Genomic DNA, 25,313 nt, shown 5'->3' on the forward strand with positions numbered 1-25,313 from the left:
TTATTTACACAGTCAGTTGGAAAACATTCCACTAGTAAGAAAGCAGCTCAATATCACACACTAATATACTACAGTACACAACCAATATGTTTCTGAACAAGTTAAGCTCCCCTGAAGTGGGAGCAAAATGGCACTTCAGTTACTTTCAAAAGGGGTAGGAAGACAAGAGTAAAAGGATTTAAAGCACAATTACTTTCATAGGCAGGTCAAATAGTTTCAGTTCACTACAATCAGCAATTTAATTCAATAGGCCTGGGCCAAAGTTAATGGTTCAGTGTCTTGGATAGGATAGCACAGTTCTGGTAGTAAACGGTCAAGTCGTTGCCAATGTTTGAGGAAGTAGTTTGCCAGAAAAAGAGTTATATGTCAATTTAGGAGTGAACAAGGCCCAAATGTTGGGAGAGTTTCACAAACTTTAACCACGCCAGAAACGATTTCCACACCACGTTTGCACAGTACCTTAATGATGAAGAAAAGCTGTAGCTCAGGCAGTTGTTTCTGGCAGTTCCTGCAGATCTTGCTGTTCCTGAGCTTCAGTCGTGGGGACAAGAAGGAGGATGTCGGGAGGTTCCTGCACTGCCCAGGGAAGAGCCCACAAACTTGACTAACTGTCGGTTTAAGGTGTGCGTGCCTTAAAGCCCACAAACTGGTATCCTTCTCACTGGCTATTTGGTTTTCAACAGCACTCTGAAGAAAATGCGACCCGTATGGAGACGGTGTCCTGGCAAGTTACGAGTTGGTTGTTCCCACCAGCTCAAGGGAAGAAGTCGTCCTTGAAGGAGCTTCTCTGTCGATGGAGTTTCAGGCAATTCGGACCTGCAGCAGGTCTTCACCAGGTAAACCAACGGTCCAAGAGTTGCAGCAGTTGTCTTCCTTCAGCTTGTCTTCAGTTCTTTCGTTCCAGTGGTTGACTCTCCTTCCAGTCCTGGAGACTCGCCTTTTAAACAATTTTCTCCCATTCATCCCAGCCTAGCTGCCAATCACCTAGCAGGGTGGCTGTCCTTGCTGGACAGTCAGCCAGCCAATCATGGCAGAGTGCATTCAGGTCTTCTAGGAGACTAAAAACAGGGAGTTTTGGGAACCTCCCTCACATCCTGTTCACCCCAGACACTCAGGTACCAGAGGAGGGCATGACCGGAGTCTGTTTTTACAGAGGGTCATGGGCGCCATATTGAAAAACATGGCTGACACGATTTTTAGCTACCGGTGTTCTTGGTTGGGAAAATTCATGGTAGTTTGTTCTAAAACCACTGCCAACAGTCATTTCAAGAGGAAAGAGTAACATTTGACTGTTACATGAGTGATTAGACACAGGGGATGCTAGGTAACCCCTCCAGCACTCTATAGAAAGATAGTGAGTGCTGGGTCCATGAATTTAAAAGGACTAGTAAAGTCAATTTAACTTCCCATGCTCTGGGAGACAGTATTCAGTCCCAGAGAATGTATTTAAACCTTGGGGAGTATGTAAGACACCCCTGTGCCACTGCACTGAAGGTGCTGTGTGACACACAAGAAAAAGATGATGCCTATGGAGTTTGTCTAAAAACACCATATCCAGAGAACACAAATGTAAAACACATTGAAAATGAAAATTTCAAAGTCCCAAAATATAGCAAAAGAGCTGGAGGACTCTAAGGTAGAGGGAATTTAGCACTTGGGTGAGAATTCTCCTTAACAGCGGGAAATCCTTTCACATGGTCAGGGATGAGCGTGTACCCACAATAGGACAGTTCACAGGGTGACCTGATGTGTTCAGTACTATATATGACACCAGACCCCCAGCAAGCAAGGGTTTATTTGACAATAGGAGGCAAATCATTTTCTTTTATTGTAGACACTGAAGCAACTCGTTCGTGTATACAAGAGGGAAAATATCCAATGTCAGATATTTCCATTAATGCTCAAGAGTTCTTTGGAGCTACGAGTAAAGTTCCTTTTGCTGAAAAATTACTGGTATCAATAGGAGAATGTGACATGTCTGTCCCTTTGTTATATTCACAACAGACACCAGTTAACATTTTAGGAAGAGATTTAATGACGAAACTTAACATGACAATTTATTTTACTGATCATGGAATAGTGTGCTCCACTCCATGAATACACTATTTAAACATGTGAGCGTTCATACTGGCATTCAAAGGGCAAGTGGCTCTGTGAGGCGTTACAGTAGATCCAGACATTTTTCTATATGGGGTAAGCATTTTGTTGATATGGCTACCTGGCCTGGTAGGGAAGATTGTGGGGATACCTGCTGATTTTTTGTTTAGACCACACATACCTAGGGATGAGGAAGGTGGACAGACTATTCCTATGGCGTTGGAAGCAGCTATAGTACAAAGAGAGATGGCAATGCTCAAAGGGATAGACGATGAGAGTAGACCATGGCGAACAGTGATAGCTCTTAAGGAGGGATACAGACTGAATGACATAACCGATGACGATATGTACAGGGAAGATAATGATGAAGTGGTGTTCTTCATGAGAATTACATACTGGATAAGGATAGAAAAAAGGGAAGTCACACAAAGAATGGTGATAATGGGGCAATGACCAGCATTTTTTCAGGAGGATCTTGAAAAGCTGCTGAGTGCGCTATGGACCACAGGCCCCTATGACGTAAGATTATTGAAAGGGACAGGGGAGGTTAAAATGAAGCTTAAACCAGGAGCAATTTCACCAAAACGGTACCCCATGTCTTGAGAAGCTGATGAAGGTATCGTTCAGACTATTTCAGCACTGATGAATAAAGGTATTCTGGCGCCATCAGAATCTTCGTGCAATATTGCAGTGCATCCGATAAAAAAATCTAAAGGGGGGGGGTCGGGTTTGTGGAAATGTATCCAGGATTTGAAACCTCTTAAACAGATTGTAGACACTACATTTCCTTTGGTTTCTAATCCTGAGACAATATTGTGCAGCGTCCCAGTAGAAGCTCAGTACTTCACGGAGATCAATTTGAAAAATGTGTTTCTCTCAATCCCGTTGCACAAAGACTCACAAGGCTTGACTTCCTTTACTTTTACACAAAAGAAACTAAAACATACTTGTGTGCCTCAAGGGTACTATGAGCCTCCATTGATCTTCAACAGAGTTAAACAGATGGAGCTAGGCAATATTTATCTTAAAAGTGCAGTGATACAGTACCTAGATGACATATTGATTTGTAGTAAGACAGAGGATGAGTGTAGGCAGGACTCTATCCAACTAATTGCTATGTTAGCAGACAAGCGATATAAGGTGACTAGGAGAAATAACAGTATGCCAGGAAGAAGTGTTATCAATAGGACAGTTATTTTTGCATGAAGGAAAGAAAGTGACACATGAGAGCTCTGAGGCAAACCGAACACAGTGAGATGGATGCAACAGTTTCTGGGTTTGTGCAATTACATTAGAGCCTGGGTGTTTGATTACAGCACGTAGACATTGCCACTTCTGCAAGCATTAAAGAAAGCACAAGTTGGTAAAACAAAACTAGAATGGACCGAAGAAATGGAGGAAGGATTAGAGGGGTTGAAAAAAAAACTATTTGTACAGCCCCAGTTTTAGGGATTCCCAATTATGGCGACAAATTTTGTTTTTTTATATCACACACAAATGGGTCAGTAATGAAAGCAGTGCGTACACAAAGGACCACATTCTGGTATAATCCTTTGGCATATTACAGTGGTATTTTAGACCCAGTAATGAGAGGACACTTCCCTTTCAAACAATGTTTGGCAGCTTCCCCGTTTGCAATTGAGAAGTCCACGAGTATTGTCACGGGCTTCTCTATGACCCTTTACGTAGAGCATGCTCTATTTGCCAATCTAGATAAACCCAAGGGCACATTGACATCCCAAAGAGCTTCAGTTTATGAGGTAAATGATTTCTAACACAACGATTACAATTGTAAGATGTCAAATAGTGAGCCCAGCCACATTTATTGCTGAACCCATCTAAGAAGGTGATTATGTGCATGACTGTGTCAATTATGTTGAATTTTATGATGATATACCCTGTGTGAAAGAGAATGCATTGGCAGGAGGGGAAATTCTTTTTATTGACGGTTCTTTGAAAATGTATCAGATTAGTGGGGTAAGGCATTCAGGCATTGCAGTAGTAAGACACCAATTAAATGGAGAATCCAGGGTGGTGGTGAGTGCAAGGCTACTGTCTCATTCTTCAGCACAAGCAGCAAAATTAGTAGCACTTATTGTTGCGCTTGAGAAGCATGAAGGACAGGAAGTGATGGTGTACAGTGACTCCTCCTATGTGACATCAACCATATATGTAGGGTTGCCACATTGAAAAGGAGGGGCTATCCCTGTGCAGACGGCTCTCCAGTGCAACATGCATCCTCATTGGATAGGCTTATTAAGGCACTACAACTCCCAGTAGCGATAGCGGTCGTAAAATGTGCAACTTTATCTCATGCTGTAACGAAGCCGCAGACATAGAAGCCAAAAGGGTTGCATATTCTCCAGATATTTGGAGTTTTGATAATGAGGTTATTCAAGAAAATGTATGTGGCTACAACCATGTTAGTACAGAAGGGGTTTAATATGCTTCCAATAACCCAATTTTATAGAGTATAAGGGACGCACACCACAGGAAGGGTAAGAACTGTGGAAGCGAAGGGGGTGTTATTTGTCCCACATTGAAGCTTTATGGTGAGTGGAAAGCCAGCGATGCCTGAAACTTTGTTGAAAGTTGTGTTTGAACAGCTGCAATACCCTGCACATGTAACTAGAGAAAGTCTTGCTGCCAATATTTCAGAAGACTGGTTCATTCCTAATTTGTTGGAGTATGTTGCACTGTTTATGGTGAAATGCATTGTGTGTCAAAGGTTTACTGCTGGGCATACACTGAGAAAGATTAGAGGAGTAATACCTAGACTGAATGGTCCATTTCAGCATTTGCATATCAACCATGTCAATATGCTTCAGACATGTAATCGATATAGGTATAGATATAGGCATATATTAGTGGTGGTGTGCCCTTTCTCTAGGTGGCTCTTAACAGGTCCGTGTGCACTTGCACACCCTGATACCACTTGAACAGTTTTTTTTTAGCATGCAAAGTTTTCCCTCTGGGGTGTGTGTGAAGTAATAAGATTCTGTAATGGCCCACATTTTGTCAATGAACTATTCAAACAATTAGAGCTTTTATCAAGTATTAAGCACAAGTTCTCTTCTGTGTATCAACCACAAGTGAAGGGGTTATGTGAGAGACTCAACGGTCCCCTCAAAGAGAGGTTTGCCAAGATTAAATTGTCATTGAAAGAGGGATGGTTGTATTGCCTACCCCTGGCCTTATATGCCCTTTGTAATCAGCCAGGGTCAGACCACCACCTCACCCCTCATGAGCTAGTAACATGGCATTGAATGAGAATGCCCCTTATACCTCTGTCTAGGATTAGGAGTGATTCCCAGAGTGTAGCAAAACTCTAGGTGATGAAATGCATGATTATTTGACATGTATGACTACCAGTATTTCTTTCATTTCAGATCATTTCAAGCATCTGAGGGAAGGTCTACGACCATGGAACAAGCTAATTCAGTGACCAATCCAAGTGAACTATTACCACCACCTAAGTTATATGTTGGCAACCTGATCCTGATTAAAAAGTTCACCCGTTAGTGGCACAAGCCTCGAATTAATGGCCCATTCCATGTTGAGGAAGTTTCCCTGCTGCTGTTAAGATTTTGGAAAGACACGCTTGGTTGCATCTGAACGACATGAAGATTTATAAAGGTGAGGCCCAGTCCCTCCGCTGCTGATCTAGAAGCAAGACAAGAAGAAGAATTTCCATGTGTGCAGACTCGATCGATGACTAAGAAGAAGGAGGATAACGCAACTAGTGACTAACGCATACTTGGTTTGGGCTTGAATTCAAAAGACACGCCTTATATATATTTTAGCAGGGAGTGCAAGGACTTGCAGAAGAATTCCAGGGGTTGATATGAACTTTTAGAAATATATTGAAGCAGTGATAAATACATCAGAATTATGTCTAAACGTCAGTTCTTGATCAATCAAAAATTGGAAGAGAGGATCAATATACAGATCCATTTTGTGGAGAATATCTGTTTTAGGTGATAAAAATACATGATACTTGCCGATAGTGACATTCATCAGCTTGTGTTTGCTGTGTTTGTGTTCATACATCAATCTTACCCTTTTCTTGTCAGAAGAGACAATATTGATGCTTTTTTACATGATCCTAAAAACGGTCCAGTGATAAGGAGACTCTGCATTGCTATAATTGAACAAATTGTGCAGTTACAAGGGTGAAAAAACTCAATGATTGTATTAAAAATGATTAATGAAGAAGAGGACATGATTATATAGAGATCACGAGTCCAGCAAGCAGTACGATGGCACAAAAAAGGGTTGACCAGATTTCTATGCATAATACATATTTACATGATTTTTCTCTATATCTTTTTGTTCCATATTTTTCAGTCTTCATTACCTTAATGTTTCTACTGAAGAAAGAGCTCCCTTGATTCTCCCCACTATGGGTACAAATGATGACAGTCTCCTTGATCTCTCCGTGTATGTTAGGAGACATAAAAGAGACGCAGAGGAAAATAATGAAGGGATAAATACCTATCTAGATAATTCAACTCACATGGGGAATAACATGTGGTGTCAGTACATGAAAAAGACGGGGGAAAGAGCACCTGATAAGAACTGCTATGTCTGCTCTCTCATCCCCTATGCCATGAACACAGTAAGGACTTTAATTTCAAAAGAGGTATCAGTGGACGATGCAAAATACCTCAGCCATCTTGCAGCATGTACTACTCGAGGACAGTTGCAAGGAAGCTGGGCAACCTTGTGATGGAGATCAAGATGGTTGTTTCCATACCAGGAGGACTATATCAAGATGATACAAATGGAGGAGGAGCCTGGATGGAAAGACAACATGCTTGTGTATCCTGCTGCAGTACAGGTTGAGATGATCATTGAAGAAATGAAGAGAATGAATTTTCCTGATGTGACGGAAATAGCAGGATTGCCTGGATGTTGGGAACAATCCCAACTGTTGATCTATGGTCAAGTGCATACCAAGAAGAGATGGGAAGAAGGAATGATGTCCTGTGCAGCTCATCTGCTGAAAACAGAATACTTACAAGAAGTGCAGAGAGTGAATGATGGCTGCTTAAAGTCATGGGCCAAGCACTCCAAGCAACTGACATGGGTAGAAGACGAATCAGGCCCAGTAGTTGTAATCCCATTGGTTAATGTGACAATATTTTTCTGAAGCCATGGAAAGAACCACGTGGGATAAAATAAAGGATGCAGAACCACAATTGACATTCCTGGAATGAGAGAATGGACAGATGTCCTTATGCACCGATATTGGGCTTGTGGGTCTACAGCCTAAATTAAGTTACCCAAGGATTGGGGCAGAGTGTGTTCCCTGGTACTCATCCAAGTTCCAGCATTAGTGATTCCTCAGAACAATCTAAATAGTAAAGACTTTCCAAAAGTAGATGACCATTTCAGAAAAAGAAGATCGCTTGATGAAAAGAGAACATTATTTTCCAACAAAATCAATAACAGCGTATGAAACCATTCCTGATGAGTAAAAGTTGTTCAGTTAGATTGAAATGATAATGCAAGCTATATTTATGCCTGGAATTCAAACAGTGGTGAATGCAAAATGGTTGCAAATCACCAGATTGGAGCTTCTGCAGACAATCAATGATACTGTAAAGGGATTCAACACCATTAAAGAACAGCTGAGGCCCATACGATTGATGACCCTCCAGAATAGGAATGTTCTTGATATGATCACAGCAATGGAAGGAGGAGTTTGCACCGAAACTGGGCCCTCATGTTGCACATTTACACCATCTCACAATGGTTAGTACATTATGTATTATTATAATTATTTCATTGACTTTAGTTATGCACTTCCATATTGGATGCCAGCCTTCCACAGCTATATCTTCTAGGGAGCAGATTGGACACTGTGGAGAAAATAACAGGGTCTCTCCAAAACTATCCAGGAACACATTGACTCCCTAGCTTCTGCTCTGACTGACTTCTGCAACCACTCCTTCGTCACTGGTGTCCGCCCATCCCCCCTAAACCACTCCCTTGTGCACCCTCTTCTTAAGAAACCCTCTGCCGACCCGTCCTGCCTGGCTAACTATTGCCAAATCTCCATCACTCCCTTCCTGGGCAAACTCCTGGACACAGTCAACCATGCCATCCTGCTCAATTGTCTCCATGATACCCTGGGTATCACTTGTCAGGTTGTAACAACAAACAGGGTTACGTTGTTGCGGAGAAGGCAAAAAAGAGAGAGCACGGACAAGCCGTTGGTTTCCTTTTAACCGTTAAAAGGAGATTGGACGTGGTAACACAAAAACAACGGTTTTATAGGAAAAAGTATTTTATTACTCGATGTATCTGAGGTAAAGCTAAAAGTTCATATCCTCAAACTTGAGTGCAAAGTGTGGCAAAAAAAGTGCGGCAAATCACTTGTCAGGCCCTGGCTTGGTTGACTTGGTTGACTCTTTCCTCTGATCGACCCTCCCAGGTCCAACTTGGGCCCTTCCTCTCCTCTATCTCTATCTCTATCTCTACCTGTGGAGTACCCAGGGGTCTAACCTCTCTCCCTGGCTTTTCAACCAATACCTGGCACTTCTTTCCGACCGCATTGCGGCTCTCTGCCCAAACTACCAGTGCTATGCGGATGACATTCAGCTTATTTTCAGGCTACCTTCGGCCACCTTTTCTCCGTCTCTCATCACTGACTGTCTGTCTGCTATCCAGGGGTGGTGAGTCGCCAATGATCTCTGCCTTGAGGCCAGTAAGACTGAGATTCTCCTAATCTGCACACCCACTCCCTCCTTTCCTGTCGCTCTTTGGCCGGCCTCTCTTGGCCCTCTTCCTGCTCCTACCGGCGAGGCTAAAAACTTTGTGGTCATCTTTGACTCCACACTCTCCTTCTCTCCTCACATCTTTGACATCTCTAAGAAGTCGCACTACCAGCTGCAACTTCTCAGAGGTATTCTTCCTTTCCTCTCCTTCCCACAGATGTTTGCTGTCTCCAGAGCCCTGGTTCTCTCTAGGCTGGACAACTGCAACAGCCTCTTTCTAAATCTGCCTGCTTCTACTCTCCGCCCTCTGCAACTTATCCAGAACAGGACTGCGAGACTTGTCCTTGGCCTCAAGCCCAGGGATCGTATCTCTACAGGACTGAAATCTCTGCACTGGCTCCGAGTGGCGGCGAGGATTAAGTTCAAAACCCTCTGCATTGTCCACAAGGCCTTCTGGGGCCTGGGGCCTCAATACCTTCAACTCTCTGTTCCTAAATATCTTCCTTCTTGAGCTCTTCACTCATCCACCTCCAACTCCCTCGGGGTCATTCGCTTCTCCAAGCAACAAATTGGTGGCAGATCTCTTTCTTCGGCTGGGGCCTCCCTCTGTAACAGCCTCCCTGAAACTTGAGGAGAACCATCTCCCATTCTGGAAGCACCTCAAAACCTTCCTCTTTGCTTCTGCGTTCTCTCCTCCTCTCCCCTGCTGAATTCCTGGCTGAAACTGTGCTGGTTACCTGGCCACCCTATGATCTTTGGCCCAGGTTCCCTCCCCCACCAGTTACACACCTGCACGTCCTCCCTAGCAACCCCTGCACTTGGGGACTGTTCTCTGTATCCCTACAGTCCCCCACCAGCACTTGACACCTTTTGTCTTTACTTACCCTTGCCACCAGCTGGCTCTACATCTCTCATTGTTTTATTTATTTGTTTACCTCATGTACTGCACTGTCCTCTTCCCCCTTCCCAGTCCACACTTTTCCTCTTCCCCCTTCCCTTGCACTTGCATGATCTGCATGACACCTGGCCTAGTAGGATCTCTGCCTCTGTCTTACCTCTGTTCTCCCACCCTTGCCACGTCGTGCCTTGAAAAACTTGTGTATAGGCGTGTTATAAATGCCACATCATATCATATTGCTGTCTATCTTAATGGCACCCGCTCTTTGGCACCTCTACCACTTCCGCAGGGCGCACCTCTAGCCTGTACCCCACCACAGAAGTCTTCCAAATGTGATAACCTGCTCCACGTTGCTACTCTAAAGTCTGTCAAACACTCCACTGACATCTGCCACCTCCTTGAAGAATTTGACCTTGATGTCCTCGCTCCCACCGAAACTTGGTCCTTGATGGCTACACAATCCTCTCGAACTCAGAATCAACTTCTGATCTTTCCGGAGTGGGTACCTGCTTCTGTCTATCCTACACAGGTCTACTCCTCCTTTGAATGTATGGTCTGCATGCTCGCTATCTCTCCTGTAATCTCTCTGATAGTGGCTACCATCTACATGCCACCTGGCCAAGTTGCCCTCTTCCTCTCCGAGTGGGCAGACCTCTCCTCTTCTCTCTTTGCCTTTGCCTCTACCTCTCAACTTCTCCCCCTCGGAGACCTCAACATCCACATGGATGTTTCTAATCCCCCCTCTGGGCTCTTCCAAAACCTCTGCATATCTCTCTCTCTCTCTCTCTCTCTCTCTCTTTCTCTCTCTCTCTCTCTCTCTCTCTCCAATCTACCCTGTGGTCCGACACACTCTCAAGGACACACCATGGATGTTCTCATCTCTTCAGACATCTCCCTGTCTAACCCTATCACCACTCGCCTCTCTTAGACTCACCACTTTCTAATTTCCTCTAACTTGAAATTCTCTGTCCCTCTAGCAAAGCCCACACCAGCGCTGCCACCTACCTTCTCGGTCATTCGACCCAAGAAGTCTATGTCAGAGGATGCCTTTGCCTCCACTTTCGCTGTTCCTCCTACTCCCGTGGCTCACTCACATTCTTACACCACCCTCTCTAACCTGCATCTTTATATCTCTAACGCTCTGGACGTCCTTGCCCCTGTCATGAGAATCTGCCTGAAGTCTACCTCCAAGTGCAACTCTTAGTATGATTCTGACCTCGACCACCATGAAACGCAAGTGTAGTGGGGCTGAGAGGAAAAGGTGGGCAATGCCTGCTCCAAAGGTAATACAGACTCTCTGCCCTGTCGAAGGAGAGAGCCCACATCCAAGCCACCGTCTCTGTGGCCTCTAACAACACTGCCAAACTCTTCAAAATCTGCAAGGAGCTAGCCAATCCTGCTGCAGTCTCCACCTCTCCTGTTCCCTCCCAGGCCCTCTCTGTGGCTCTGGCTTCTCTCTTCATCACTAAAACTAAGGACATCCTGTCCTCTCTCTCCTCTTCCTATCCCTCTACCTCTCTTGGCCCCCCCTCTGGCCGCCTCTCCTTCTCCTCCTCCTTTTTCCTCTTTCTCTCCTACCACAGCAGACAATATTTCTAGACAAGTGCGATCTATGGAAGTGTTATCCAAGCAGATGCTCCCCTGCTCCTCCAAAACCATCAAGGACCACATTGTCACCCTCGCTCCAGCCATGGCCGATTTCTGCAACCATTCTTTTGCCACTGAAACGTTCCCATATCCCCTAAAGCACTCCCTTGTGCTCCCCCTCCTGACGAAGGCATCCGCCGATCCTTCGTATCTGGCAAACTACCACCCGATCTCTATCACTTCTTTCCTGGGCAAACTCGTGAAAAAGCCGGCAATTTCCAAGAATACTCTCCACAGTGGATCTGTTGGTTGTCTTTGAAATTGACTCCGTTTTTATAATAAATACAACAAATCTCCCAAACTTTTCTTGACAATCAACATTTCTTTAAACTCTAATTATATGAAGACCTTAAATCACTCCACCCATACAATTGAACATTTTGACTAGATAAATGGACTTCATCCTTCAGCGTGTTATTTTTTAGAGCACATCCGTGTAAACAAAATCTTTTCCACCCAACTAGAGTTCTCACTATTTGCAATGATCCACAGAATTATGAGAGGGTGGATCTAGCCGATTTCTACTGATTTCATTTGTTGGCAAATTTGCTGGTGCAAGACCCATCTTGGAGAAGAAATGTACAGAGAGAAGGATTCATTTAATGTTCATATTTATTTTTTTGCATCATACACCGTATACAGAATGCTTGAGAGTGATATCAGCAGGTCATGTAGTGTTAGTTAGCAGCGATGGTGTCTGCGATCCAGGCGTTGTAGTTGCACACCTTGGTGTACACTCCGGGGTTGTTTCGCTGAGCACAGCCATATCCCCAGGAGACGACACCCTGGAGCTCACCGTTGCAGACCACTGGGCCACCGGAGTCACCCTGAGGGATACAAAGGAATAATTAGGTTTTTGTAGGAGCCTTAAACCATAGATTTGACTTTTTTCTTAAAAATCTGTTTACTTATGCATTGTTCCCTTTGGGTATTTTGGTCCCGTTGAGACTAAAGAATTGGAACAAATGTATTAGTTAGTGGATGGGGGCAGCCAGGATTTTAAAGTCTTCCCAGCAGCTAGGTGACTATCACAGTCACTGATGTGTGCCGGAGGTTGCTGGCCAGAACTGAGAAATCACGTCCACCTTTCCTTATAAGGCAGACTTTGAGCAGAATCAACAGTCTTTGTTTGTTGATCTCAGTCTTCTGTTTGGTGTCTGTTTTTGGAGTTTGTCAAGGTTGTAAAATGAATTTGTCATATCATGAAACTGGTCCAAAAATGGGTGGGAATCCGCATGACTTGGTATCAGCACCCAACACAATATAATTCAGTGTTTTTGACCCAAGAAGAATGGGTGAAAAAGCCCAACCCCCACTCAGATATTCAATGGTCACCTTTAGTTTAAATCACCCAGTTTAAACCCAGTGTCCTTCCTTTCCCGGGGTTGTTAATGTCTTTCATATACTATATGGCCTGCATTTTACACAGATAACAATTTGAATGGCTCGCATCCACCAGAAGGATTTTGCTTATCAATGGGGCTGCGTTGTGTCAATTCACACAAGAGCACCACTTGAGTTGTCCTTGACACAGTCATAACCTGGTTTATGGGTAAATTCATCAATATTTCATTCTTGCCTCAGGGGAGCGGTGCAGGTATCAGAGTGGACAAAAGGGGATCAAGATTTCAAAATCTGTGTATAATGTTCTCATTACCATCCTGCCACAACCCCTATCCCACGCCCCTCTTATATACTAAAGTTTTATGGCAAATCCCTGTGGCTACTTAATGACACCACGAAAAAAATAAACGCAATACTGGATATTCCTCCGTAAACTCCTTAAGAGGATCTCGTGGCACTACGCATACATTGGCCCTCATAACAACTCCGGCAGTAGCCGTGCCATTAAAAACGGCATGGCTGCCGCCGGAGTTACATTTTTTTCCTTCTCCCGTGAATGGGCAAGAACCGTGTCATGCCGAGAAATGCAGACCTGGTAATTGCCCATTTTCGGGTGCCGGAATCAAGGGCCTCCCCATCGCCATTCTGCCCCATAGGGCTGAATGGGGATGGGGACATCAGATGCACCGGCACATACAGAGTTGTGCCGGTGCATCCGACGTGCTCTGCTCGTGGGTGCCGTTACACCCGCCAGGAAAAACCTGGCAGGTGAAATGGTTCCCGCGAGTAGAGCCCGTAGTATTGCGGTCCAGGAAGTACGGTACCAGCATGTTTATCGGTACCGTACTTCCCAGACCGCCGTGCTCGTTATGAGGGCCATTGTGTCTTTCCATCCTTCACTATTGAAGTGTAGGGAGCAACCAGCGTGTACCACACGCCGATGGTGAGACCTAACGGAGCCGCTGGCGCACTCACATCTGCCACCCCTTCACTTTCTCTGGTACCCAGAGACTGGCGGGGGAGAAAAAAGGGCGGGAGTGGCTGTAGAGTGAGGTGGTGGCAATGGCGGTTTGGCGTGTCTTTAATAACTAAGGTAGCAATAGAAAGGGGTTCTACAGTTCTTGAAATGAAACAGCTCTACTCAATTACTAATCATCTAGGCTTCAAGCAGAATTTAAATTGTGTATATGAATTACATATAAGCAGATAACAGTAAAGCAGGACCAAAGTTCATAGTCAGGCTACAAAGAGACAAACATATTCTGCTTGGGTTTCTTCTTAGCCCCAAGTGATGTCCACACATTCCAAAATATAGTGGTGTTAATGCCGCTCTCCGCCTAGAACTGGCTTCTTGCTCTAATAATCCAAGAAGGTGTACACATTCTAATTCGTAAGAAAACACAGACTATTGTGGGGGAGTGTTTGCATAATTTCATCACAGCAGGTCAGTTGTGATGTCATGTTCTTACTGCAGAACTGTTATGAAGTAATATGCATACTACAATCTAATGCCAATTTCAAGTCCTTGTTGCAGGACAGTTGTACTATTATCCTGAATGAAAAGCACATTTGTTACGTCACATCAAGTATGCAATGAATGCACTGGGCTATGTGTACATGTGCAGGTTGGTATGGCGTGTATACAGGTAGCCCTGTTACTCACATAAAATGGCTTCCGGAATTCATTGAGGCATCCCATGAGCTATGAAGTATGAGCACGCTCAACAGGTTGCTCTGATTAACTGCAATCCTGTGTCAGAAGCACTCAGCTCCATTCTTGGCATCCCAGTCAGCCTCCACAGACCTTCTCTGACACCATCAGAGAACATCTCCTCTGTCCTCAGTGCTCTGCTTCTGGCCTTTCCCAGTGCATTCTGTGATCCCTGCACAAAATGTCTGTCTAGAGCTGCTGTTATTCAGGGGTATCATGGAGATACGTCAACACGTATCCACTGTCAATCAGAGTTTGTGGATAAAAGTTACCTTCTTTGCTCGGTCATATGTCAAATGGCTCATTTGAAGTGTTCAGCCTGGTTTTTATTCTGTTCTGCCATCGGCCTTGGACGCTAGGTCTGGCGCATAATTCTTAATTTCCTACCCGTAATTGCTCCAATCTGAGCAATGATCTTTGAGTATACCCAAAACAAGATGGCTGTTCCTCTGGAACTACACTTCCCATTGTCCCCTGCACTTTGATTCAGATAGAACCACTTTCAAGGACAGTGTTTCTCGTCTTGGTCTTTCCAAGAAACACTGCTCATACCTGATCTTCCCTTATTGCATAACCCTAGAGTGAGAAGGGGTGGTCCAAATGTTAATAACTATGCATTTAAATGCTCTCCTACCTCTGATGAGTTTTAATCTTAGTCCAAGAGCTGAGTTAGTTCATGGTTTTTCGTAACCTGAACTCCAGAACCAAGCACAGCCCATGGTTAGTTGGTGAAGAGGGTTCATATTCTGAACACATGCGGATTGGTTGCACGAATACCATGCTCATTGAACACGTGACCAATGCATGACCACCCAACTTTAGAAGGTCACTGTGGCCCTGATGGAACTGCAGATAATGATGCAGAGATTCACAAAGACCTTCTATGGTCATGATCCCCAAATGAGTAAGTTTGCTTCTGGATATTACAGTCCAGGTAGAAATGACTTCAAAAGGCTCTAGCGTGATTATTCATTGCAATTACTCTGATCACGGTCCCTGTCTTGTAGACTCCTTGATTGCACGCGATCATGTAGCATTTACCATCACGAGATGGGACAGGATCTGTCACTGATGTAAATCCTGGAAGTGAGTCTTCAAGATAATTGTGACATCCCACCGTCTCGGCTTGATTTTGCGGCCATTAATGTCAGATTAATTCTAATTGACCTCTACTGGTGCCATTGTTGTTTTCGTGACCAGTTAGCGGGACAGTAGAAGGTCTATGTCTGTGGTTTCTCTGGGTTCTGCATGCACAGTGATTTGAGATGTGTATTTGCCTCTCTCTCAAGCCTCCCATTTCGAGTCCTACTGCTCCCTTGCAAAGAACCACAAAGACACAGGTTGCATGCATGGTGGTCGGTTACCTGGCAGGAATCCTTGCCGCCCTCCAGGAATCCGGCGCAGATCATGTTCTCAGTGATTTGACCAGGATAAGATTTGCGACAATCGTTATCGCTCAGGATTGGTGCAATGAGGCACTGGAGGAGATCTGGGTAGTTGCCTGTGGGAGAGGGTTATAGGAACATAGATTTAATTATCATGCATGAAATGCTGCAGCCAATAACATGTTCATCATGCTCTTTCCATGTTGTCCATGCTTTGTTGTCAATTTCTGGAAACTGAGGTGAAAAAGGACAGCAGCCGAACACTGACAAATTCCCAAATGACCTTTATGGCTGACCAGCCATCTCTGCTTTCTTTGATGTCCATCCTCAATGTTTCGATATCAGACCGTCAAGAACATTTACATCAAACCACATCATATCGTGATGAACTCAACTTAACTGATTTTCATACGTTTGGTCTCCGTCTGCTGTGTTCTAAACAGTATAAAACATAACAGCTCTGCAGGGGAATGATCGGTTGTCACCTTGAATGCAAAGTTTGCCATTTATCATATGTTGGTGTCAATTATGAATGAAACAGTTAAACTGCATTCAAACATAATTGGATAACTGATTTATACACATGCTGAATGTCTTTACTTTTCTTGCTCTTAGTGCGAATTTTAAATAAAGCAGCTGATTATGTTTAATATGGGCCACTATATGTATTTCTATATGATATCAAGAAGTGAGTGTCATTCTTCAGACTGAGTCACCAATATGTGTTCTGTTATGTGATGTGATGTCATTAGGATTTGTGCAGGACACTGCTGCCATCGGCACGGTCTCGGCACACTCTATTCCAATTTGAAGAATGCAGGATTGTCGAGTAATCATAAGGTCGATGCGGTATTTCAGGTCTTTGTTTAATGCAGGTGCACAGGCACCCATAAAGTGTCACCCAAAGACAATCACCAAGATCGGACATGTGTGGCCGGGGAATATCTTAGAGATACCTTACGCTTGTCTCCAATTGAAAGTCAAAATTGAGTTGGCATGCACATCCCTGGACCATGAACTTTCCATCGATGTGGGCGTGGAAGAAGCATGCAGCAAGACTTCTGAGAGCAAACTTGCTGGGCATGTATGATGCCCTCACTTGGCATCAATTAAGCAGTGACCCCAACGAGCTGGGGCTTTAGTCAACCAGGTAATTCCCAGGCCAGTTGGAAGCCCGAGAGAAGCGAGAACTTTAATGCCATCCCGGGTATTACCTGCAACAGTAAAGCCCCCTGCCCAAAGGGGTTTATTTCGATTAGCATCACAGCATGTTTACGGGGATACTAATAGTTGTTTTTCTAATTTGAGAAATGCCTTAAACTGCAAACCAAGATGGCCGCCATGGATTAGCAAGAAGAGAAATACACGTAGTCCCTTCTCCCTTTCCATGGTGGCAGTTGCCGTGACTGATATGCGCCCACAAGGGACAAAGGAGTGCAAGATAAGTGAGGCGGGATTGCGTGGGGAATGTGGAAGTTAAGGCTGTGGGGTAAAAGAGAGGAAAGGGGGCACTAGGCCTTGGGCACACTTACTTTAGTTCTTGCCGGAGATGCCTCCCGCTTCTGAGTTTACTCAAAGTGGGAGCTTTACCGTGAGGTAAGGATCCTGTTTCTGAGCGTCCTGATTGGCAAGGAGGCTGACACCCCCCAAATGACTCCCTGGGTGCTAAGCAGCGATAGTGTTAACCTCTGACACAATGCTATTACTTCTGCAAGGAAATGTGGTGCGTGGCACAGCGCCCTCCTGAGCAAGCAGTGTGATACGGGTGAAATATTATTCAGAGGGACATGTAATATGAGTGTCTATGCACTCATAGGCAAAGCAATGCACTACCTACAATAATCCCAGTGAGCCATCTTATTCCAGAATATTATATGCATTTACCAATCAGAATTATTACCCGAGAGGAATCATTACTTGTATGGCATGTTTATATTGTGGGCTATGATTTATCAGGATACAAGCTTTAGGTTTTCTAAAGCTGGAGCCCTCAGAACATTGTTTGTGGCTCAATATTTCATTAAAACAAGCTTTACTAAAGACATTATACTTCTGAAGAAACATTAAGGCAAAAGTGACGAGGTCATGACTGGCTAGTTGCAAATATCCTCTTATATTTTAAGCTGTTCTGGTGAATTAAATGTGTTATGTTCCAGTAAATACATCAACAGCAAGGAAATCATGGGTTATTCATTGATTTTCACCTAAAAGAAACGATAGACTGACCTGAGTAACATGATCAGTTAGAAGAGTGAGCACATGTTTCAAACAAATTGACCAAGAATGTGTAAGTGGGATAATTATGATTTTTAAATATTATGCTCAAACAACTGCAGCGTGCCTGGGGTTTCTGTGAGCTGGGACCTGGTATGCAACTTGAGGATTATGTAGAATACCAAAAAGTGAATAAGCAAAATAGGAGACATTGGTCTCATGTGTTGCATGCTGTGCTGTTACTTACTGCCACTGCTGAGGGTGTTGCCCCAGCCTGAGATCAGACAATCTGTTCCGGCCTCTGCGCATTGGGTGGGGAGCGCGACGGCCTGGATCCGAGCGCTGAAGGTGGCTGGTGCTTCGAGCTTGATGAGCATGATGTCATTATCAATGGTCCTAGAGTTGTACTTGGGGTGCTTGATCACTTTGGCCGCGTTGATGAACAGTTCATTTCCCTCCAGAACTTCGATGTTGTGCTCCCCGAGTCTGACCTGGATGCGGCTGCAGAAGGAGGGGCAAAAAGTGATATTGTTCCTCTCTTACAGCAAGATTACGATACTCATTATACCTTAACATTGAGGCCTTAAAATATGGTGAAATCCCGATAGATCAAAGGACCGATTCATGGAGTTATTTGCACGGTTCGAAGAAGCATTGCACTACTGAAAAGTGACTTTGCACTGCGGACACAAACTCTGGTTCATGGACATGTGCAAAGTATATTTGTGCAGTGCAAAGTCAGTGCATAGTCATTTTTGCAGGACAACATTCGAATTGGGGCTTACCTCTTTAGATGCTTCTTTAGGTACAATGGCAAAGAGGAAAAACTGTGTTTATTGGTTAAAATAGTCTCTGCCCAACCCCCCTCAACCTGGTACTCCTAAGGGGTCTTGTGGGGAAGTAAATCAAATCCTGCATTCAACAAATGGTGTGAAGTGTGCGGGGGCATTTTAGGGGAAATCAGAGCTTCAGAGGAGCTGATCTTAGCAAATCCCATGAAGATAAAAGGTAAATTATATAGAAATGATTGAATAAAAACTAAGGAAGATCCAGGGAAGGATTATTGATGCAAGTGATCGGTCAGACTAAAGCCTTAAACACTGTCTCAAACTATTTATGTAGGTTTCCAACCACCCGGTGGAGAGCAAGATTCATGAGACTCCATCTAAATGTATGCCCGGCTAATGAGGGCTTGGGAGCCAGAGATGGTACCCCGCGGGACAAGCGTATATGCCGTTTCTGTGCTAACCAAAGGGCGGTGGAAGCAGTCTGTCATTTGATGTTACAATGTAAACATTTTAAGGATCTGCACATGCTGTACTTTGGCCCTTTGTTAAAGGATTTAAAAATGTTAGGGTTGGAAGAAATCTGGGGATATTTGTTGCTGGGCTGCCCGTTTTCATGGGCTTTGGCAGCTTTGCAGATGATAGGTTATTTATGTATTTTTTTATTTATTTATAACGCGCTTAATACCCAGAGGTTTGTATGGTGATGCAAGCGTTGGAATACCTTTGCATCCAAGAAGGGTGTTACTGAGTATGGGTGGGAGCCTCATTTTGAAATATATTATTAAAATAAGTATTAGATGTGTTTTACAGCTGCCTACCTTGAATAATTATGTACGATCAATTATGATGTGCTATTTAATGTAATTGTAATTCTTGTGTATTCCTTTTTTGCCTTAACAAGATACTGTGCAATATTTGTATTGCTGTGAATTTGTAATGGTTGAATTTAGTGTAAAAAGTTCTTATGTGAACTAATGCACTTTAAATACATGTTTGTTTAAATAATAGGAAGAGGTTTGGTGGATCACTTTTCAATAAGATCAGACATACTTGGTTCGAGTTTAGAACAGAAAGGAGAAGCAATGGTGGGACTTTCATGGAATGTCATAGTGATTACTAAGGAGACTTCATGGCATGCCACAGTGATTACTAAGGGAGACTTTCATGGAATGTCACAGTGATTACTAGGGGAGACTTTCATGGCATGCCACAGTGATTACTAAGGGAGACTTTCATGGAATGTCACAGTGATTACTAGGGGAGACTTTCATGGCATGCCACAGTGATTACTAAGGGAGACTTTCATGGAATGTCACAGTGATTACTAGGGGAGACTTCATGGCATGCCACAGTGATTACTAAGGGAGACTTCATGGCATGCCACAGTGATTACTAGGGGAGACTTTCATGGAATGTCACAGTGATTACTAGGGGAGACTTTCATGGCATGCCACAGTGATTACTAAGGGAGACTTTCATGGAATGTCACAGTGATTACTAAGGAGACTTCATGGCATGCCACAGTGATTACTAAGGGAGACTTCATGGCATGCCACAGTGATTACTAAGGGAGACTTTCATGGAATGTCACAGTGATTACTATGGGAGACTTTCATGAAATGTCATAGTGATTACCAAGGGAGACTTTCATGGAATGTCACAGTGATTACTAGGGGAGACTTCATGGCATGCCACAGTGATTACTAAGGGAGACTTTCATGGAATGTCACAGTGATTACTAAGGAGACTTCATGGCATGCCACAGTGATTACTAAGGGAGACTTTCATGGAATGTCACAGTGATTACTAGGGGAGGCTTTCATGAAATGTCATAGTGATTACCAAGGGAGACGTTCATGGAATGTCACAGTGATTACTAGGGGACTCTTTCATGGAATGTCATAGTAATTACTAAGGGAGACTTTCATGGAATGTCACAGTGATTACTAGGGGAAACTTTCATGGAATGTCATAGTAATTACTAAGGGAGACTCATGGAATGTCACAGTGATTACTAAGGAAGACTTTCCCAAATGTTTGTCCTTCAAACTGTTGGATGTTGGCAATCGCCTCAGCATTGAATGAGCAACAGATGCAGGGGACAGCACTCATGGCATGACAAACACAAGCCACACACTTCCATGCATGAAAGGTCCTGCTAGAGAGTAAAAGTCTCCTTGTGGACCCCAAGAAAGACCAAAGACTCCCTTCCGTGACAGACTAGAAGCACAGTCAAGCTCATACACATTCAATATTTTGCCAAACATCCAAGTGACCATGTCCACATATTATAAATCAATGACTTGGCGTAGAGTTTAATATCTTTAATTTTCATTCTTCTGACTTAATTGAGGATACTGAGCAAACTTATCAATTAAAAACTGAGCTAACTTATGTTTAGGGACATAGTCTGACAAGTCAAGGGTGTGAAATACACCTTTCAGTTCAATTTATATTTGAGTGGAAACGCGTGGTCACCTTTATCAGAGTCTGCAAGATGCTACAGAACCGCAATGCCAACTTACGATTTGGCGCAGTGGGCCGCGGACACGACCCACTCGCTGTTAATCACGGATCCACCGCAGAAGTGGTAGCCGGCGTTCAAGGATGCCTGGTAGGGGACAGAGTTTTCAGGGCAAGTGTAGCCCCCCACGATCTTGTCATCATCTTGGAAAGGGAACGCAGCTGAAAACAGAAATATTTATACTGAAATGTTTGACCAAAGACGGACTCATTCCACACGGACAATTCATGACCTCCATTTTAATCGTAAAGTCACCTCTAAAACTCAATTTCTCCTATTTTGCATTGTTTTTTTTTTAACAAAGTATTCCACCTGAAATTCTTTAGAGATTATTTTGGATTTTCCAACTATTAACATATAAAATAATTTTCAAATGATCTACAGGGCATAAGCCACATGTCTGCATAATGAGTTTTCCTAATCCCGCCAGATGAATGAGTCAGCAGGTAGTTTAGCCTGGATTTGAAAGAATTGGATTTATATTGCGCCCGGCTGCCAATACTGGTGGCCTCACTGCACTTGGCTCTGGCATAAGGGGTGGGGTTCATTAGTGGGAGAGTGCTGTTGATGGGTGCAGGTCGGAAGTGCCTGGCTCCTAAGAGCCAATCTGTGGTCTATGGGTTGGCATAAGACACTTGGCAGTCTGCTTTCTATGGGTTGGCAGAAGACACTTGGGAGTCTGCTTTCCATGGGTTGGCAGATGACACTGGGGAGTCTGCTACCTATGGGTTGGCAGAAGACACTTGCGGGTCTGCTTTCTATGGTTTGGCAGAAGACACTTGCGAGTAGACACTTGGGAGTCTGCTTTCTAAGGGTTGGTAGAGGACACTTGCGAGTCTGCTTTCTTTGGGTTGGCAGATCACACTTGGGAGTCTGGTTTCTATGGGTTGGCAGAAGACACTTGGGAGTCTACTACCTATGGTTTGGCAAAAGACACTTGGGAGTCTGCTTTCTATGGGTTGGCAGAGGACACTTGGGGGTGTGCTTTCTATGGGTTGGCAGAGGACACTTGGGAGTCTGCTTTCTATGGGTTGGCAGAGGACACTTGGGAGTCTGCTTTCTATGGGTTGGCAGAAGACACTTGGGAGTCTGCTTGCTATGGGTGGGCAGAATACACTTGGGAGTCTGCTTTCTATGGGTTGGTAGAACACACTTGCGAGTCTGCTTTCTATGGGTTGGCAGATCACACTTGGGAGTCTGGTTTCTATGGGTTGGCAGAAGACACTTGGGAGTCTACTACCTATGGGTTGGCAAAAGACACTTGGGAGTCTGCTTTCTATGGGTTGACAGAGGACACTTGGGGGTGTGCTTTCTATGGGTTGGCAGAGGACACTTGGGAGTCTGCTATCTATGGGTTGGCAGAGGACACTTGGGAGTCTGCTTTCTATGGGTTGGCAGAAGACACTTGGGAGTCTGCTTGCTATGGGTGGACAGAATACTCTTGGGAGTCTGCTTTCTATGGGTTGGTAGAACACACTTGGGAGTCTACTTTCTATTGTTTGGAAGAAGACACTTGGGAGTCTGCTTTCTATGGGTTGGCAGAAGACACTTGGAAGTCTGCTTTCTATGGGTGGGCAAAAGACACCTGGGAGTCTGCTTTCTATAGGTTGGCAGAACACACTTGGGAGTCTACTTTCTATTGTTTGGAAGAAGACACTTGGGAGTCTGCTTTCTATGGGTTGGCAGAAGACACTTGGGAGTCTGCTTTCTATGGGTTGGCAGAAGACACTTGGGAGTCTGCTTTCCATAGGGAAGAGCCTGAGATCTGATACAGTAACCCTTGACACACCTTTGTGTCTACGCATGCACTCAATCTGCCACTGGACTGTACAGTCCCAACCTCCAGGGACATTGGGGTGCTCAAGGGTGGAATGGAAGCTCGCTTCTGCCGCATTACGCTGTTCTGGGGTGTTGGGAGGAGGAACATGTGTGGCAATGGGACACAAGGACATCCGAAACCTGCCACATGACTTCCAATAATATTGACTGCCACAAGCCACGGAGAACTGCAGTGGTGTGCTGTATACAGTGAGTCGCACACCTCAGAACTTGTCGAGGGTTGCAATGAAGTGTTATACTGAAAGTCCCTACAAGTGATGCCTCAAAGCAGTATTGTGAGAATTAATGACTGAGTTGTAAACACACTACTGGTGTAATAAAAAGGTCTCAACCAGGGCTCCCTGCAGCCACTCACTTTATAAGCACTATGCATGTTCTTCAGTTAAGTGCTGTTAATACAAGCATTGGCAAAACCAACAGTTTTGGCTTGTGTGCAATATTTAGGCTTTTGCAAGACACTGCTATTAGATACCCAGGTAGTCAGACCATTTTGCACCGGCTCCCATCAATGGCCAGTTAGCACTACTACTGCAGTGACGGGCATGCGCCTTTCCCATGCCTACCCAAAAGCCCAAACTGCTCCTTTTCAACATTACCACATCATTCATGTTGAAGTCTGCAGTGTCTGCAGTGTCTGCCTTGTCTTAACTACAGTTTGGTAATATTATCGTACCTGTTCAGAAGTAATTTGTATAAAGGAAATCAGCTCATTTGAAACAATGCAACTTCCAAAAACGCACAAACCTCCCTCACCACTCTACTAAAAAAGGTTAAACTTTCCTACAAACTCACCTATCAACCGCCAAATACAACACACACACGCAGAAACCGGAAATCGCAAACAGACAGACTCCCTCTGTAATCTCACCTCAACCCAAGACACTAAATCTCCAGCACTACTAACCACAGCCACACAAAACAATTCCATGTAGACCACACACCTAAACGACACCTAACCCATAACACCTAGAAGCAAACCCAACACACAGTAACAGTTTCCCCCCAAACTGTAGCCACCAAGAGCGTAACAAAAGCTCTCTAGCGCTACCCCACGTTATCCCACTAACTAAACCTTCCCAACCCTCCTTTCTTTCCAGATCCCCCTGAGGATCTGGAGACCATGAAAGTGGCAGCGGTGCGCGGTGTAAACCTCAGTAACACATCACAATGTGTTGAAGCGTACACAGAGGCCATGTTGCTTAGTCATCAAGCTTATTCCTGTTTAAAATAATAAGTTAACAGAAAGGGCAAATGTTGTCAAACAAAAAAGTCAGAAAAATGCCCACTTGCCACAATGCCCCTTAACACGATGCACTACAATGTTATTATTATAATTATTATTATTAATGACTCACCGGCTGCTCCCAGGAGGGCGAATAGAAGGAGGCACTGCATGATGGCTGGGTGTCAAGTAGAGGTGTGGAAGGAGTGCTACACGGGTGCCATATTTATACCAGTGAAGTAATCATATCTGCATCTGCCAAGGACTTCCAACAGCTGGGCGGTCTCCAGCCTGTTGACTCTGTCCATATTTAGCAGTTGTTCCTTTAGATACTTGCAAGTCTATCTATCAAGGTTATCAATGAATAGTGCACACTGAACAAGCCACAGATCATGGAGGACTCAGCAATGGCCTTCAGTGTTAAACTGCTATTTCAGTAAATAGGAATCAACATTAATTTTAGAAATATTAACACGCCACTTTTTCCGATTTCTAGTTATTATAAGGACCCTAAGATCTGGCCATTGTATAGGAATTTCTTTTGCATCTTCAGAATATGAAGAATATTACTAGGGAATAATGTGCCACCCCCTTCTTGCCCCACTGTCTGACAGGTAACACACCACCTCTTCAGAGTGTATCATTGAGGCCTTCCTTGAAACTGTAAAGGAGGAAAGGTCTTTTCAGACCTCCCTGACATTACCACGTGAAATGGATCTCGTGTTTACCCAAATGGAGGGAGACATCCTCACTTTTGTTTGTCGATTCTAATAGTTTGGCCATAGTGTAATCACAACAAGACGGTAAACCAATGCATTTGTTGAGACTTACAGACTCTATTTTGTGCGACCCTAAAATACCCTCTTTTTCTAGACCCTGTAATGGTTTAGCAAAAGCCATTTTCCCTCTGCCCAGCACCGCG

General features: G+C 44.2%; 1 protein-coding gene across 1 annotated transcript; it reads right to left on the reverse strand.

Moving 5' to 3' along the window:
* Nucleotides 1-11,958: 11,958 nt before the first annotated feature.
* LOC138579466 (trypsin-like) lies at nucleotides 11,959-24,592 on the reverse strand. The gene is made up of 5 exons (XM_069649800.1): nucleotides 24,525-24,592; nucleotides 21,332-21,491; nucleotides 18,266-18,519; nucleotides 15,784-15,920; nucleotides 11,959-12,191 (listed from the first exon to the last, which is right to left on the reverse strand). Exons 1-5 carry the CDS (start codon nucleotides 24,562-24,564, stop codon nucleotides 12,042-12,044), a joined length of 741 nt encoding a protein of 246 aa, XP_069505901.1. The 5' UTR covers nucleotides 24,565-24,592; the 3' UTR covers nucleotides 11,959-12,041.
* Between the last annotated feature and the right edge of the window lie 721 nt (nucleotides 24,593-25,313).

This window comes from Ambystoma mexicanum, chromosome 3p (assembly GCF_040938575.1).
Source record: "Ambystoma mexicanum isolate Mex_15411 chromosome 3p, UKY_AmexF1_1, whole genome shotgun sequence".
NCBI classification, from domain to species: Eukaryota; Metazoa; Chordata; class Amphibia; order Caudata; family Ambystomatidae; genus Ambystoma; species Ambystoma mexicanum.